The sequence below is a fragment of the Danio aesculapii genome, chromosome 17 (assembly GCF_903798145.1).
Source record: "Danio aesculapii chromosome 17, fDanAes4.1, whole genome shotgun sequence".
NCBI classification, from domain to species: Eukaryota; Metazoa; Chordata; class Actinopteri; order Cypriniformes; family Danionidae; genus Danio; species Danio aesculapii.
The window spans coordinates 44,538,235-44,556,885 of record NC_079451.1 but is presented as its reverse complement, the minus strand read 5'-3'; the positions used below and the strand labels follow the sequence as shown (position 1 = coordinate 44,556,885).

The 18,651-nt window shown below is 34.2% G+C and overlaps 1 protein-coding gene across 1 annotated transcript in view; it reads right to left on the bottom strand.

The window, feature by feature from the left end:
• fzd3b (frizzled class receptor 3b) overlaps positions 1–17,679 on the bottom strand; it is an 82,479-nt gene extending 64,800 nt beyond the window's left edge. Inside the window, 2 exon segments of the mRNA XM_056477583.1 lie at positions 12,917–13,454; positions 17,445–17,679. Of these exon segments, the coding sequence (XP_056333558.1) occupies positions 12,917–13,141 (225 nt within the window). The 5' untranslated portion in view covers positions 13,142–13,454; positions 17,445–17,679.
• Positions 17,680–18,651: the final 972 nt, after the last annotated feature.

Sequence of the window (18,651 nt, the reverse complement as noted above, 5' to 3'; positions counted from 1 at the left end):
CACTACACCACTGGCGCCGATGAAAGTGCAAGTTATTAAGGTAAACTTGGTTTTATATTCACACATTCATTCATTGACAGCTCATGACACACTCCCTATATTGTTTACCTCTGCACTTTGAATATTCGGTCTTAAATAACCTGCAAGTGTGACTTGAAAACAACATTAACACTGTTTAATTGACTGTAAACAATGTTGTTTTGTGATAGTCATTGGCTGCTAATATGATTTCGCTATTTAGGGTTTGTAAATAATACTTTTATGAAATTATATTATTAAAGGAGAAAGTCTGAATGTGCGAATATAAAACCAACTTTACCTCTATGTGTAAGTTCACATACACTGCCGTACAGGTTCAGTTCTCTGTCAGAATGCAGTCGTTTTGCTTGTTTGATTGATTACACAGGCCATGTATAGCTCCGTCTTCTTTCCTTGTCTTTGGCTAGGCAAAACCTTGGTTTTTAGCACTACATACAGTAGTGTTGAATCTGGTAATCATGGAACATTATTTCTTGCACATGACCACACAGAACAACATTGTTGGCATCCAAAGACTTGTAGGCCTTTAACTTCTCTCTTGTAAAATCACTTGAAGCTTTAATGAGATTGTATATTTCGGGCTGGATGCTTGGTCATTTCTTCTTATCTAATATCCATTGGGAGGGTGCTATCGCAATTGGACCTGTCAGATGAACACCGATCACTTTAACGTTAATTTTGCCGAATCACTGTGCTTATCACTGGGTGACAAGCTGTTATAATACACTAGAAACATTATGTAAATATAATATATAATATGTAATCAATATATCTTGTTTCTAAGACAACAACATACTCTGTACCACATCGGATGTCATTCCCTCACTGTAAATGCTAGTGCTCCCGGTTTTTTTCTGCCACCTCCCTGTGTGCGCATCCTAAATGTTTACAAACATGGTAATTGGTCTATCCTGCTGAAGAATTTGCCCTCTCCTGTGGTTTGTAATGTAATGGGTAGCACAAATGTCTTGACACCTCAGGCTGTTGATGTTGCCATCCACTCTGCAGATCTCTCACACACTCCCATACTGAATGTAACCCCAAACCATGATTTTTCCTTCACCAAACTTGACTGATTTCTGTGAGGATTTTGGGTCCATGCAGGTTCCAATGCAGGTCCTGCAGTATTTGTGATGATTGGGATGCAGTTCAACATGATTCATCAGAAAAATCTACCTTCAGACACTTTTCCAAATGATCAACTAGAAGTCAAATTATTATTTGTTGCTCGTACAACTGGGATCGACGACAAGACTTTTGTCAGGTAGTGTAAGACTAACCAATCCACACAGTCTGAGCCGAAAACACCCATGATTGGTCCACGTTTTGAGTCTTTGGGTTTTTGAGTCGTTCGTTCATCACATGACAGCATGTAAAACGATGACAAAACCGAGGAATCGAGATTAACGGATCAAATCTGTGTCCGGCTCTGACTGCATATGATTGGATTCTGTCTTTCACATGATGGCTGAACGAACAACAAAAACACGAGAGGAGTCAAAAAAGGAACTAATTTTCTCCTCCATCTGCACAAATATGTCGCTTCCTGAGAGGACTCATCTTTCTTGAGTCACACAAAAGATTCATTTAAATGAATGAATCGTTCAAGAACCACCCATCGCTAGTTTTGACTCCAAAACACCTTTAAGCTGCCAGTGGTCTGTTGCGTTTAAGCAATCAGTGGGTGTGTTCTGGAACTCCGCCTTCTTTGACATGTGATTACTTCTGCCCCGATTAGTTTCTCATTCGTTTTTTAATCGTTTTATTCCCTTTATTCATTAGTGGTTGCCAAAGCGGAATGCATTTTTGAATTTTGTATTTACAATACAGCCAATTTAGTTTATTCATTTCCCCTATAGCGCATGTGTTTGGACTGTGAAGGAAACCGGAGCACCCGGAGGAAACGCCACACAAAACACAGGGAGAACATGCTAACTCCACACAGAAATGCCAACTGGCCCTGGCGGGACTCGAACCAGCGACCTTCTTGCTGTGAGGCGAGTGATAACCACTGAGCCACCGTGTCACCCTTGATTCGTTTCTCATTCCACTGAATTATTTTTACAATAAGAAAAATTCAGGAGAAAAAAAAAATCTTAATACTGTAAGGAAAAGCATTGAAATATAGGGCTGTGCCCGTGCCCGTGCTATTAATCGAATCGCAATTTGAAACGTTGCGATTAGTTGATTGATATAAAATGTATATGTACTATTTAATTTCCCCTGACTAGAGCAAATGTGTGACTGGCTAGTAAGACTGTCACACACAGACGGCAATTGAGTAAGCACACTTTCGTTCTGGCCAATCAGAATTGTGCAACCAAACTATGCGGCATGCCCACAATAAACCAAACAAACAGGAAAGTGCAGAAAAGTGGGATGATGGCGTCTGCTGCTTCAGAAGCATTAATAGACACATTAATATCAAAGAAATACAGGACATCTGTAATATGGGGATATTTTGGTTTCAAAGTCACAGACACAAAACAAAAACAGGTAATTTTTTTTAGAGCTGTCACAGAATTGTTGCCACGGCTTACAGATTATTGAGCTGAAGCTTGACTACAAAATTAAAAATCGCAAGATCTGTCAAAAAAAAATATTTAAAACTCCCAATTAGGTATTTTCCCCAAATAGCACAACCCTAGTGTAAAATATGACATAAAATGTTACTGAGGTATCATCAACCCTCTGTGTGTTAGTCAGTTTAATGCAGCATCGTTTTGCTTGTATTTGATTGTGAATCCAGCTCAACATAAGCACATAATACACAGATAACCTATATTTATGGACTTTATCAGGGTCAGGACTAATCGCTGGCCTCATTCACAACAGAGGAAACTTCAGTCAACACACAGACACACACACACACACACACACACACACGAGATTCCCCATATAATCCTATCTGATCTCTAACGGAGCTTATAAAGAGCCAAAGAAACACAAAGCTCTCGAGCAACAATCACACACTAGCTACGTCTGATATGTATGAAAAAATATAGTCATGCAACAGGGTTTATTTATAATTATTTTTAAAAATATTTAGACTTAAAAACAAATTGTTAAATATTATAATGTTGCTTTATATTTGCTATATATAATGACATTTTCTGTCTGAATGTTTGATATGTTTAAATTATAATCTGACTATTTTTTCATTCATTCATTCATTGTACTTCGGCTTAGTTGCCACAGCGGAATGAACCAACAACTTATCCAGAATATGTTTTACACAGCGGATGCCCTTCCAGCTGCAATCCAGTACTGAGAAACATCCATCCACACTCATTCACTCACACTGCGTCCAATTTAGCTTATTCAATTCACCTATAGCGCATGTGTGTGGACTATTTGGGAAACCAGAGCACCCAGAGGAAATCCACGCCAAGACAGGGAGAACATGCAAACTCCACACGAAAATTATTTCACATCTTCACAATACACAGTTATTATGAAACATTAATATTTACACATTTATAGTGATATAAAATCAGTGAAGTATTTCTAAGTGTTTTATTTGTATTTATTGAAATGTAATATTGTGATGCGACTAAAATGTTCAAAATACAAATTTTATAATGAAGTAGTACATTTTATATAAGAATATGTTTAAAATGAATATGAAATTTCTCATAATATCCACTTATCCATTGTTTTGTATGTCGTTTGATATATTTAGGGTAATATAATCATATAAAAATCAATGAATTATTTCTCAATATACATTTTATTTGTATGTATTAAAATGTAATAATCCGATGTTTATAAAATGTGTAAACACAACTTTAATATAGAAATTGTGTATTTTATATAACAATACACTTTAAAATAATAATTTCTTATAATATGCAATTCATAACTCTATTTTTAGCATATAGTTATATATAATTTTAGCACTATATTGATATAAAAATCACTATTACGCATTTAATCTACATTTTATTTGTTTTTATTAAAATGTAATGTGATGCTTCTAAAATGTTTAAAATACTCATTTTATAATGAAGTTGAATTTTATATTAGAATATATTCTACACACGAGTATATACATATATTAAAAAAATAATAATAATAATAATAATAAATATATATATATATATATATATATATATATATATATATATATATATATATATATATATATATATATATATATATATATATATATATTTACACACACACCCACACACCCACAACAGTTCTGCCTGGTTCTCGAATCTGAATAGCCGCATTTCCACTATCGGGCCAGTGCGAGCCAGGGCTTTAATCGGGCCAGGCCGGGCCAATAGCCCGGGAGGTTGAGAAATGAGGCTGAAATCATGTCGCGTTTCCACTGTCGGGCTAGTTGCTCGCAGCGCGTCACGCAAACACCACCCCAAGAACGTCCCCCGAATCAAACGGCACACAACCCGCCCATTTCAGCGGGTACAAAAAACTCAAATTATAACCACAAACACAACCTGGCATCACTACGAGAGCTGGAAGATGGAGAATACCGAAGCGATTGCTTTTTTACTGTTTGTGGTCTGTTGGTGTAAGGCTGACAGCGGTGTGATATTCCCCTAATAACAGCACTCGTTCAGCCTCTTCACCCTTGTGTATTACTCCGCCCACATAGAGTTACAAGCAGATCTAATCTAACTCACTACAGTTTGACAAATATTGCTGCTGTTGGACAACATAATGTACTTTTCAGGCTTTTCAGGCGAGGATGTACTTGTTTAGATTGCAACTATGCAGTTTATTTATAAGGACAGTGCTTGCCTTAAATATTTCTAATTTTGGAGAGTCACCGCATTTGCGGCCATCAGTCTGTCATACTGAGCAGAGCAAAGACGGTTGACGTTCTGCCACAAGATGGCGACAGAGACCACATGATAAGTCCTTAAGCTGAAAAACAGCTGATCAATTCATTATAGAACAGGTAAGTTACATTCTAAGTCAATCTCTCTCTTTTGAATTTTGTACTGCTGCATTTATACCATAGTAGTGTATAAACCATCTGGTAGTGTTTGCTTTGCTTAAGCTTTTTTCGGGGTTAATTATTGTGATCTCCCGACTGCAACAGAGAAATACTGGGAAATCTCTGTAGACTGATGGCATTTCATGTCGTTCAGCCTTATAATCTTAAAATGTGAGCAAAATCACCTGTTTTATCATCACTTGTGACATTATGCTAGAGAATCATTTAATAACTAGCTCTAAAGTCACGTTTGTGAGGTAGCAACAGTTTCTGCTGCTCTGACGTCATCTGCAGATGTAAATGAATGGCGGAGAAAAGTAGTTCCTCTAACAAAAGGGTTTTTGAGACTCCGTGTTTGATTTTCTTTTTTATACAAACGATTATGGCATCAAAATATTTTTATGAAGACATATCCAATATAATTTAATATTTTCCAACTTATAACACTATTGTTTAGTAAAGAGTTTATTTATATATTTATAGTAATAAAAAAAAAAACAATGAACTCTAAAGAATGAATCTTTATTCTGAAAAAATCCTTATGAAAAAAAATCTGGAACAATACTGCCCTGTTTGTTAGGTGTTGTTCCTAACACATTTAGCATTGTTGGATAAACTAATTTTAATGTGTAAATGAATGCAAGCCATTAAAACATTTCATTGTCTGAATGAAAGTCCTGCAACAGTATCAGAGAACTGCTTCATCAGGCAGACACGCCACATTATCATCACCATCGTCATCATCATCATCATCATCATCATCATCACAGAGCAGCACTGGGGCAGAAGCACAGAGATGGGGGGGGGTGTAAGGCTTGTTTTGACACTCTCTCAAGCTCTGGTTCACCAGCAGGGCATCTCCGGCTGATGTTAAACACATCCACAGGGGAAACTGTACACCCCTGACAGATGAACCACCTCCAACCCCGAGCCCTGCAGCGGCGGCTGAACTATACAGATGGACACTGATGCTCTTCATCATGTGTAATTGACTGAAACAATGGGAGAAACACAATCAATCCAGCCATTATAGACCTCAGCGGAGATTATAAAGCCGTTACAATGAAGAAAAACAAACACCATTAGTTGCTTCAACACATGGAATTAAAGCAGCATTCAACAAGCACTCAGAAATAGAGGTTTATGACCAGATTTACGAAGCTGCTTGAGATATTTCTGCAATAGATGAACTTTTGGGAGAAGAAAACAATTCAGATAGTGTATTATTTATAATTTTGGCATCTGTGTATTCAAGAATTTAGCAAGATGGAGCATTTGGTACCATCTTTATTTTTAGTTACATTATTTTACAGTTATACATAATTATCATAATTATTTTAGCCTTTTTATTAAAAGGAAGGAGATTATATCTACAATCCTCAGTGACAGACATAATAGCACCTGAGATTATTTTTATGATGAATAACAGATCCATTACCTGTTAAAAAAAACCTCTGGGCTAAAATGATCTCACCGCCTTTCATATGGATATGATTCATCAAAATGGCCGTGGCAGGCTTTAAAACTAGGGGAAAAACCTGAGCAAGCAGCATCTGCGTTACACAGACGGGGAAAATAAGAGAACATGAGAATGTTTTCGGTATTAGATTTCACTATAAGCAGCACTCTAGTTATTTTTCATTCACAAATCTGAAAGGTTAAAATGACACTTGTTTTCAATAAGATATTTTATATACAATAAAAATAAAACAATAACACTAATAATACAGAGTTCAAGTAAAAAACATTTACACATTTGTAATTTACATTTTTTAATTGATCAGAACAAATTTCAAGGTTTTTCTGCAGTTAAAACACAGTTTTATTGCATTGTTTTTAATGGGATATTTTATATATAAAATTTAATTTAATTAAAAATTAAATAAATTTACAAATCTCAAGTAAAAAAAACATTATTTTTGGTAAGAATATTATTGGTCAGAATAACAAATTTATTCATTTCAAGGTTATTCAGCAAATGTCAATTTCGTTAAAACACTGCCATTGTTTTAATAAGATACTTTATTTATTTATTTTTTTAAATAATTAAACTAATAATTACAAATATCAAGCAAAAAATACAGATTATTGTTATTTTTTTTATTGGTCAAAATAACATTTAGTTTTTCAGCAAATTTCTTAATTTTTCTCAGTTAAAACACTGCCATTGCTTTTAATAAAATATTTTATGTAAAAATAAAAAAATTATATAAATAATAATCATAATAATAATAGCAACAACAACAACAAAAATAATAATAAATACTACTACTACTACTACTACTACTAATACTACTATTAATAATAATAACAACAACAACAACAACAACAACAAATTTCAAGTAAAAACCTTAACAGATTTTTTATATTATTTTTTTATTGGTCAGAATAACTAATTTCTTTGTTTCAAGGTTATTTAGCAAATGCTGATGTCTTTATTCTTCTGCAGTTCAAACTTTGACTGTGTCGTCTAAACACAAATATAAACAGGTCTAAAAAAATTACACCATGTTTTGTTATTTTATGCAAAATTATATACAAGCTTGAGTAAAACGTCATTTGCGTTTTATTCAGCAAACTGATCCCAATGACATTTCTTCCTAATTACAAATGAAAATGTATTTTGAGATATTTTTTAAATAATGCAAATATACCAATTTACCAATTTTTCCAGATGTGCATATGATCAGTTGCTCATTTCATGTTCTTTTGATTAACACGTAAACTATGTAACACTTAATGACATTTTTGGTGTGCGTCTTCTCGCTTAAAAATCGATATTATGAAATATAGTATTTAAAATAGATATTTTTGTGATAAAATGATAAGTAGCCAATAAATAAGTATAATACTGGTGTATTTCAGATTATAAGATAATAAATTATACGGTTCTCATAATGACATTTTTAGTGTGTGTCTTCTTTCTTTTGTAAATCGCAGAGTCTTAAAAAAATTATATATAAATTTATCAATATCATTATTTAAAATGAATAATAATAAAATAAATAAATATAAAATATAATAAAAACAAATAAAATTAACAAAATAAAAAAATTAATTAATTAATTCAATAAATAGTATTAAAAGATATATAACTCATTTATGGACAAATATATTATACACAGAGTATTAAAAAATGTATTTATAAATATTATTATTTAAAATGAAAACTAATCAAATAAATAAATATAAAATATAATACAAATAAAATTAAAATATTTTTAAATTATTCATTCAATAAATAGTAATAAGATATATAACCCATTTATGAACAAATATATTATACTACTAGAGTATACAGAGTATTAAAAAAGTATATATACATTTATAAATATATATTTAATATAGAAATATATCATTTAAAAATATAAATAAAATAAATATAAAATAAAATATAATAAATAAAAATAAAACAAAATAAATAAATAGTATTAAAACAATTTGTAGCCCATTTATAAAGAAATATAATATGCTACTATCTGATATCATAAATAATTGCTTATTAATGGTGCAAAATCACCCTGTAAATACTGCAAAAAATGCTATAAAACTTTTCCAAAACCTGAATATATTTTCAAAATGAATGCAGATTACAGCCGACACACTCAAATCAAGGTGCAGTACAAGAACCATTCCTTCACAGCACGCTACGACCTTGAATATTAAAATAACACGAGCAAAACCATAAAAACAGCACATACACTTATTAAGTGCAAAACAATCGTCAAGAACCACTGGTGGTCTGAATTATTCAAGCTCATCAAAGCGCCAACAACGAACCACAAGCTCCATGGCAACCCGGTTTCCGTGACACCTTCTCTAAACCCCAACATTATAAGACAGAAGGCGGCATGTGCTGATGTTCAATAAATTCAACATATCGTGATCATGAACATGGACAAAACTGATATAGTGGACACTTCAAAATACAGTGAAGGATTATTTATTATTTAATCTCATGGAGAGTGATTAAGAATATTCACATTGTGTTTCCAGTGTTCATAACAGCAACAAATGCTTAAAGACTTTATTATGTAGCTTCACAGTTTAAACATTTTCATATATTAATCTGGCCTCCTACATGCTGAAATTCTGTGACTAATAAAAGCTTTCATCGTGAATTTAGTTAAATGAACTAATGCTAATTATAGTATATACTTAGTAATACTTGATACTAAGCTGACTTGTGGTGTTCCACAGGGATCGATTCTTGCACCCCAGCTATTCTCATTATATATGCTGCCCCTAATAAGAAATGATAGAATTATGTATCACTGCTATGCAGATGATACACAGCTTTATATACCTATCCAAAAATGATAGTTTAACCCTCAAGAGATTCTCAAACTCTGGCTCACTGATAACTTTATGTTTTTGAATGAAGATAAAACCCAAGTCGTTCTTTTTGGTCCTTCACAGCATTCTTGCAAACCACCTACCGATCTCGGTGTCGCCTACGCTGGTTTCATGGTTCGGTTCGGTTCTGATTATCATGCCATCGATTCGGTTCAATTCAATATCTTTCCATACAAAGTTTTATATTGTCTTCACAGCACAACAATTCTTGTATTCAAATGTATAAATATATGTATATACTGTTTGTAATACAATTTTGTCCTTTAATACAGTCAGATATATGTACTGAGCTTTTAATCAATATGACTATTTATAGCAAATAAACAAATATTAATATCCCGCTCGCAGTCCTGTCTAGCAAGTTCTTTCTTACACCCCTTTCATTGGTCATGCGCTCAACTGAAAGGGCTGCGATTGGCTCTACGCGTTTAAACATTGATAAACGGCAGTGGCGATCACAGCTGAGAAAACTCTGCAGACACAAGCTCGTGTCTGTATCCAGAAGTATCGCTGTAACAGCCAAGAGGAGAGGAAAAGTGACGCCAGCAGGTCAAATAGGCCACAATGAGAGAGTTAGAGAGAGAGAGAGAGAGAGAGAGAGAGAGAGAGAGAAATGGAGTTTACTTTCATTCTCTCAATCGCAGTGAAACAGGGGCTTCTGCTGTAAGAGTCAGTGAAAGACTGTCCAGCAAACACACACGCAGTGAAATTGTGCACAGTTACTGTGTTTTTATGTACTTGGAGCTTTGTAAATACTCGCACTCGCCTTGCCATAGTAAGCCACGGCGACATAGCGCATATGAGATAAATGACGTCAGTACATAATAACTGGTTATGATTATTACTGAACCGATACTGAATTGTCCGCGTCTGCATCGCGGTGCACCAAAAAAACAATTAATTTTGACACCTCTAGATCTCGGTGTATTAAACTGTTACCTCACCTCTAAAGTTCACCTCACCTTGGGTTTCTACTAGACAGTAGTCTAAAACTTGACAAAAAAATAAGTAAAATAGTACGTTTTTATCATCTACGACGACTAGCCAAAGTGAAACCCTTCCTATGCAGGAAGGGTTTTGAAATGGCTATTCATGCTTTTATGTCCACGAGATTAGATTACTGTAATTCTTTATATATTGGTCTACCTTCATCTTCAATTTCTAGACTTCAAATAGTCCAAAATGCGGCCGCCCCTTTGCTCAAGAGTAGCCACAAATATGACCATATCACACCAATATTGCGATCACTACATTGGTTGCCGGTTCATTTCCGAATACACTATAAAATTTTACTCTTCGTTTATAAAACTTTATATAACCTAGTACCACCATATCTTTCTGATCTGATCACTTCTAAGGCCCAAATCCGATCGCTTAGATCCAATTCTGACTGCAATCTATTGCAAACACCCCAATCTCGTCTCAAATGCAGGGGCGATAGAGCCTTTGTGGGTCTGAAACTATGGAACAAGTTACCATTAAAAATCAAAATAGCACCCACTCTATCTATTTTTAAATCGATGCTAGAGACTCATCTTTTTTCGAGTGCATTTAACATTCCCTAATGGCGGTTCCAGACTATACTAAATTGATTCTTTCTTGGAAACTTTTACTGTTGTTACTATTGTTTTGATTATAGTGTATTGCTGTTTTTTTTCTGCTACTGCTACTGTACAGCACTTTGGTCGACCAAAGGTTGTAATTAAGTGTGCTCTAGAAATAATAGACTTTGATTTGATTTGATAATTATTGGAGATTAAGAAATAATCTGAGGTAGGGCTGCACAATATATCGTTTGAGGATCGATATCGCAATGTGTGTGTCTGCAATAATCACATCGCACAATATGCAATGTTGAGTCTAAATTAGTTGACCAGAGACCACAGGTCAAAACACAGGAGATTTGTGGAGACACTGCAGAACTGAACCATAATAGAGTGAAAGTTAGTCATCTGCATGTGTTTTTAAGGCCTGTGACTGTGTGAGCATTTGAAGAGGGTATAAAGCCTTTTAGTAGAGCATAAAGAAGTTTAATAAAGATGAATATGATTGAATTATTTATATAGTGAAGACTATACAGTGCTATTTTACATTTGATTATTCAATCTCTGTACCTGAATACTGTTACTTTCTCCAGAAAACCATAAAGCACGGTTTATTTCACTTTAATATTTCCTCCATTGTGTTGATGACTGTAGGTTGTTTATTATATTTGTATAAATTACATAAAAATATATTTATATTTCACTCCCCTACAAAATCATCCTAAGTAATGACTTTGCAAATAGAGCTATTCAAGTAATCTGGTGAAACTATATCGCAATATATAATCGCAGAGAAAAAAAAACAATATTGCAATATACAATTTTTCCAATATCCTGCAGCCCTAACTAATTAAACTAATTATTTTAAGAGTTCACACTTAGAAATGCTTGACGCTAATAGGAGGTTTGGCATGCTGTCCCAGGAGAGAACCCTGAGCTCGGAGATAATTGAGCCCAGGGCTAGAGATCAGGTAGGCATCGAGAGCTCCCACTGGTAAAGGGAGGAAAAAGGAGGAGATGGGGTGGAAGGGGGGATTCTTCCAAAACAAAGATAAGACAATGGGGCGAATTCAGTCTATTTATTGTACACTTGAATCAGTCTGATACGGATTGCCAATTACGGATAAGAGGCCAGCTGCGATTAATCGTATCACGTGCTCCTCTCGAAATTAGTTTTTAAAACTTCACTTAATGCCTGAGGAAAAACTTGTCATAATAGTTTTGTTAATTAGAGTTAAAAACGAATCAAAGTCAGTTGTATATTTGTTTTATATTTGCCTAGTTCGTGGATTAAAATCAACAGTGAGAAAAAGGCCAGATTTATTAGTTATTAACATTTACTAATGAGAAACTGATATCCATTTACTAATGTAAAGTGTTACCTGTTGCACTTTTTAATTCTTCTGCAATTGAATTTGTTTGACACATTTGTTTACTCTGAACATGTACAGTTGAAGTCAACATTCTTAGCCCTTCTTATTTTGCAAACCCACTTGCAGATAATGTTGCAGGTATAAAAGAAAAACTATAGATTTTGATTTATTTCTACTGAAGGTGAAAAAAAAACTATATATTTACTTGATTAATTGAGACAAAGCAAAGAAAGAAAAGCATCTTTGGAGACGTTCCTTCGTGCAGAGCCACTTGGGCTATAATGAGGGGGAGCTTGAGCTCCAGCTCCTCCTCCAACAAGCTGTTTTAATGCGTGCACCTACCCCGCCCCTAACCTCAACCCCCAGTGACATCACTTGTAGAAGAAATGCAGCAAGGAAGAGCTCGAGCTCAAGCTCCCCCTTGCTGGAGCTCTGCTCTGCCCAGGTGGCTCTGCAGTGAGTACCACTTTATAGGTCTTATTTTACATTATTATACTTATTCAAGTAACTTTTTTTTTTAGCTTCAGTCAACATCGTGATAATAATGAATACCACAATAAAAGCTTCAGCAATTAAAAATCTCAATGTGTGCAATTTGAATCCCATCACCAGCCAATACAGAAGAAAAGCAGATTTACCTCCATGGCCAGAGCGGCGGTCTGCTGGTCGTAGTGGTTGAGGAGGTTTGGCATGAAGGTGTTGTTGTAGGGCAGATCCTGGCACATCCGCAGTCCAATCGACTCGCAGGTGAACAAGCTGTGACTGCCCACTGAGTCCATGTGAATGGCCACGCTGCCAGACAACAGAGAAGCCACCAGAAGAATCCACATCCCTCGCCAGGGTAAATCCACAACACAGCCCATGCTGGAGCAGAGAGAGGCCGAACACGAGCACTTTTCAGGGTTTATTCAGAAATCCACCACAGCCATCGTGTGTAAGGTATACCGCAGTGATCCGCTGCTTCCATCCCCTGCCCGGAGTGTCCTCATGGATACCTGCTTTTGGCTGGCGTCTCGGATCAGTGAATGCTTTGATCAGAGTCCTTAAAACTGGTATGCATCCCCTCTCACATTCTGGCAACACTGCAGATGAAGGAGAAATGGTCTTCAGGCTGGGTGGTCTACAGTGGACGCTTCAAATAATGGGGCTCTACTAATGGCAGCTGATAGCGGATATCTGTAATGACATTTAAAAAGTACATTTTAAGCAGTGCTGGGCGGTATACAATTGAAGACAAAATTATTCGTCCTCTAGTGAATTATTATTTCTTTCTATTTCAGATGTTTCCCAAATTATGTCTCAGAGAGCAAGGAATTTTTCACAGTATTTCATATAATATTTATTCTTCTGGAGAAAATCTTATTCACTTTATTTTGGCTAGAATAAAAGGTGTTTATAATTGTTTTAAAAAACATTTAATATCAATATTATTGGCTCCCTTGAGCAATCTTTTTTCTAGATTGTCTACAGAACAAACCATGTTGATTCAGCAGGCCGAGACGGTCAAAAGCAGCTACAGTGGGAGTCTTTGAGTTCAAGACAAAATGTCTCTAAATGCACATAAAAAACATTACTTTTATTAATAAAAGGACATAATTTGTGCTATTATACAAAACGGTTTCATTAAAGTTTGTTTTCTGAAAAATAATACATTTATCTTAAAATCTACCACCACTTAAACATATCTAAACACATATTCGTCAAATAAACTGGCATAAAATACTGAAGTCAGTGTGTGCAAATAAGCAAACTGTCCAATTTTTTTTACTAGTTAAACTTCATTAGTTTTGTGTCTGGCAAAGCAAGCTTGCGTATAAACCCAGCATGTAAACAGCTACTGTAGTAGACGAGAGCATTTAAACAGCTGTTATAACAGCCGTAAACCAAAACCAACAATCCATTATCTAGCTGAACCTCGCAAAACCTGTCAGGAACATGTCTGGGGTCATTGTTCAGACATAACATCGAACAAAAATGTGCAGATTTATATTACGAATAAAGAAATTTACGGCTATTTTAGGACATTTCTCACAGGTGGAAAAGATGCATTAAAAACAGAACTCGTATATACTGGTATATATTTTTTATTTAGAGTATTAGTGAAATAAGATTTTCTTTCTGTAAAGGAGTTTAAATTTTGTAAGGAGATGTGCTTGATTGTCATTCATCTTTAAAAAGGTGTCATGTAATTTTTCATGTTTAAGAAATACAGTAAATTAGTTTTTTTAGACTTTATTAATCCTAAAAGGCAATTCACACATCACAGCAGAGCTCACCATACTATATAAAAAAATGTACATAAATAAAATGGCAAGAATAATGGGCTGGGCCGATAAACGATTTTATATTGAATCGCGACAAAATTTATGTCAATAACAATGATAAGCTCTGGATGTTTTTACTCTATATTGATCAAAGAGCCAATCACACAGAGGCATGGGCCGGTATACGTTTCTGATAATAAGATAAGCTTGGATAAAAATATCACGGTATTGTGATTACTGCTCTAAAGAAAGTTCTTTTTAAATGGCTTAGTAAAAACCAACAACCCCAATATATACCCCAACATATCCCATAACCCCAATATTTGCCATAATACTTATTTCATTTTAGGAAACATTTATAATATTTTGGAACAGTAAACATGTCAGGCTAAATAACTAAAACAACTCACTGACTTCTGCTATCTTCATTAGTTTCAAAAACACAGATTTCTTTACAACACATAAAAACTTTATATATACACCTTAGGAACAGCATAACAGAAATTTAACAGAAAACCTTGACTTTTCCAAAAGGCTGTAAACCTTGGAACCGGTTATCGTCTCATGACTAATCACACATTAGAAATGTGCAACAATGAGAACCTAGAATTTTTGGCCACCGAAAATTTATCGGCCGAAAATATTGTGCCATTTAATGGACCCTCTAATTTTTGTGGCTTCAGTCATTATTGGGGTATTTTTTTTAATCTGAAAGCATTAACAACTTATATTGAAATATATATCGTTATGGTTTAATATGGAAAATAATTATCGAGATCGCATTTTTCACATATCACCAGCCCTAAAATAATATTAATAAAATTACATCCATACATACAGCACACCTCAGTTTCAAACAATGATTACGCATTAGTCTATTTATTTTAATTTAATATGAAATTAATTTGTATTCTGTGAAATATAATTCCATTTTTAAATCTATTCATCTTCGTTCAATATTGAGCTTATATAGCCTAAAAAAATGATTCTGCGGTGGGACTGCTTCTCCATAAAATCTAATAAACAATCTATACAATGTTTGGGGTCCCCCGACACATTTTCGTTGTTGTCTGTCCTATTTGCCGTTCATTTCTGTATTTGCATGTGTTGTATTTTCATGCACGCGTTTAGTCAGAGACGGATGAATTAATGTTTACTATTTGCATCTGCATAAAATTTAATAAACAATCTATAAACTTTTTAGGGTTCCCTGACACGTTTTCATTGTGGTCTGTGCTATTTGCAGTGCATTTCTGTATTTGCATGTATTGCGAGTATTTTCATGCATAATAATTGATAAACACAATTTAGAAAAAGATACAACTGAAAAGAAGTGTTTTATCGTTTCCCGAGTCTAACAGTATTGAAGTACAGTAATTGAACAATAAAAATAATTCAATAAAATCAGTCGTAGTTAAGGTCACAAATGGTGCAATTTCTTATACCTGAATGCTTTTAAAGTCATTATACGAATACAGGCATTAAAACACATGCAAATGATAAATTATAACACAAAGTCAACATTGCATATATCCTGCGATGTGACTATTGCGAATGATCACATTGCGATATCGATGTTTAAATGATATATTGTGCAGCCCTACAACAGAGTCATATGGGAGTGATATGTACGAGGATATGCAAAAATACAAATTTCCTCGTAATTTCACTCATGATCTTAATTAGTGCTGTACAATATTGGAAAAATTTTACATTGCGATATTTTTTTTATTTTGCGACATATATTGCGATATGAATAGTTTTACCAGATGACTTAATATCTCTAGAAAGAATTTATAATGTTAGATCGATTGGGATGATTCTGCGGTGGGACTGCTTCTCCATAAAATCTATTTAACAATCTATAAAATTTTTGGGGTCCCCCCGACACATTTTCGTTGTTGTCTGTCCTATTTGCAGGTCATTTCTGTATTTGCATGTGTTGTATTTTCATGCGTGTGTTTAGTCAGAGATTGATGAATTAATGTTTACTATTTGCATCTGCATTAAATCTAATAAACAATCTATAAACTTCTAAGGGTTCCCCAACACATTTTCGCTTTGGTCTGTGCTATTTGCCGTAACATTTCTGTATTTGCATGTGTTGCGAGTAGTTTCATACATAACAATCTATAAATACAATCAAGAAAAAGATGCAACTGAAAAAGTGTTTTATCGTTTCCCGAGTCTAACAGTATTCAAGTACAGTAATTGAATGATAAAAATAAAATTCAATAAAATTAATCGTAGTTAAGGTCACAAATGGTACAATTTCTTATACCTTAATGCTTTTAAAGTCATTATACAATTACAGGCATTAAAACACATGCAAATTATAATACAAACTCAACATTGCATATATCCTGCGATGTGACTATTGCTTATGATCACATTGCGATATCAATGCATTGTGCAGCCCTAAATTCAATCCTGATTGTTAAATCCGAATTAAAAGGAGCCAACTAGTGTAAACACTCCCATCCCCCTTAAAACACGTTTGTGTGTCTACAAACACACAACCTGTCTCAAACATCTGGGAAACCACAAAACAAACACTGAAAACATCTAATGTGAGGACACTACACACTAACATTTGTCAAACGAATCTTTCTTTCTTGTGATAATTAAATTATATGATGTAGCAGGTCTACATACACCTGCATTAATCTAGTCTTTGATTATACACATATTATATATTCAGAATATTATAATATTTCATGCAGGACTGCGGTGTCAGCAGTATAGCACCTATGATGAGGTTACTGATGTCTGAACATAAGTCAACATTCATATCCAGAGAGGAACAGCATGTGTCATTTTTGTATAAATAATACTGAAAGCACATTTTAACAGGGTTAAACGGGCAAACAGCGCGTGTAATAATATGTATATGAAACTTTACCTTTCCTGGCAAGGATCCTCCTGGTTTCTCCGTATGACAAAATACAGCGTGTAGATTCACTAGCAGGTTTGATTTCAGCACCTAACGTTACAATTATGAAACACACACTGAAGTCCGCGCTGCAGTTTCTCTCAGACAGTCAGTCAGCATCAACACACTCGTCGCGGCTGCTATTTTGCACTGAGACTGAATGATACAAAAAAAAATCGTAAAACTACCCGAAACGAGCACATGAAGAGCGTCACGGGCGACTGGCGGCTTTGAATATTCACAGCGAAACTCGCAATTCGCCCCACCTACAGCTGTTTAAAATGAGACGTTAGCTTTTTCTTCCTATAGGGGACGCTTGGTGGCTCAAATACACAAACCGCCATTGAAGTGCATTCAAATCTCACGACGTTTTGTGTCGTTAGATAAATTATTGGATTAGATTATGTAAGCGTTTAAATGTGATAATTATAACGACTAATATTTGGCAGAAAAAAATAACACGTATATCACAGGTTTCACTGTTAAATTACTTCTGAAAAACGGCATGAGGTAATCGCTATGGATTTTGATTAGCCAAGGCTCTTAAGCGCTGAGAAAAGTAACATGTACCACGTACGTACATCAACGGTGATTTGTGTTCTTAGAAACTTTAATACTCATTTAATGCGGAATTCACAGTGAAAGCCTAAAAATTCTAATAATTGTTTAGACACATCACTTACCTGGTAAGTTATAAACACATTCCGTGAGGCTAACTACGCTTATTTTATGTATTTTACTTTACTTTTATTTTATTTAGTAAGTTTACATCCCGTTTATGTTTACATTTAGTTACTTACATTCAGTAAGTTGAGGATTAATTCAGTGAAACAACACTTTATTTAAAAAAATCGAGGCAGGCAAATTTATAACAAAAATAATAATTTAGTTTACATAATGATAAATTAATGTGCAGCTCTAAATTCAAATGAATTGTCATTTTATATCTTAATATTTTGCCACTGTCTGACAAGGCATAGTACCCATTTTACCCATTTGGAAACAAAAAGCTTTGCTGGAAGTCAGGATAAGCATTTTATTTTATTTATTTATTTTTTTTTTTTTTTTTTTTTTTATTTTATTTTTTTTTTTTTTTGGTGTTTAACAAGACAATACATCACTGTATACAATGCAACATAGGAAAAATTACAGTTTGTCTTATTTTTCTTATTTTCCC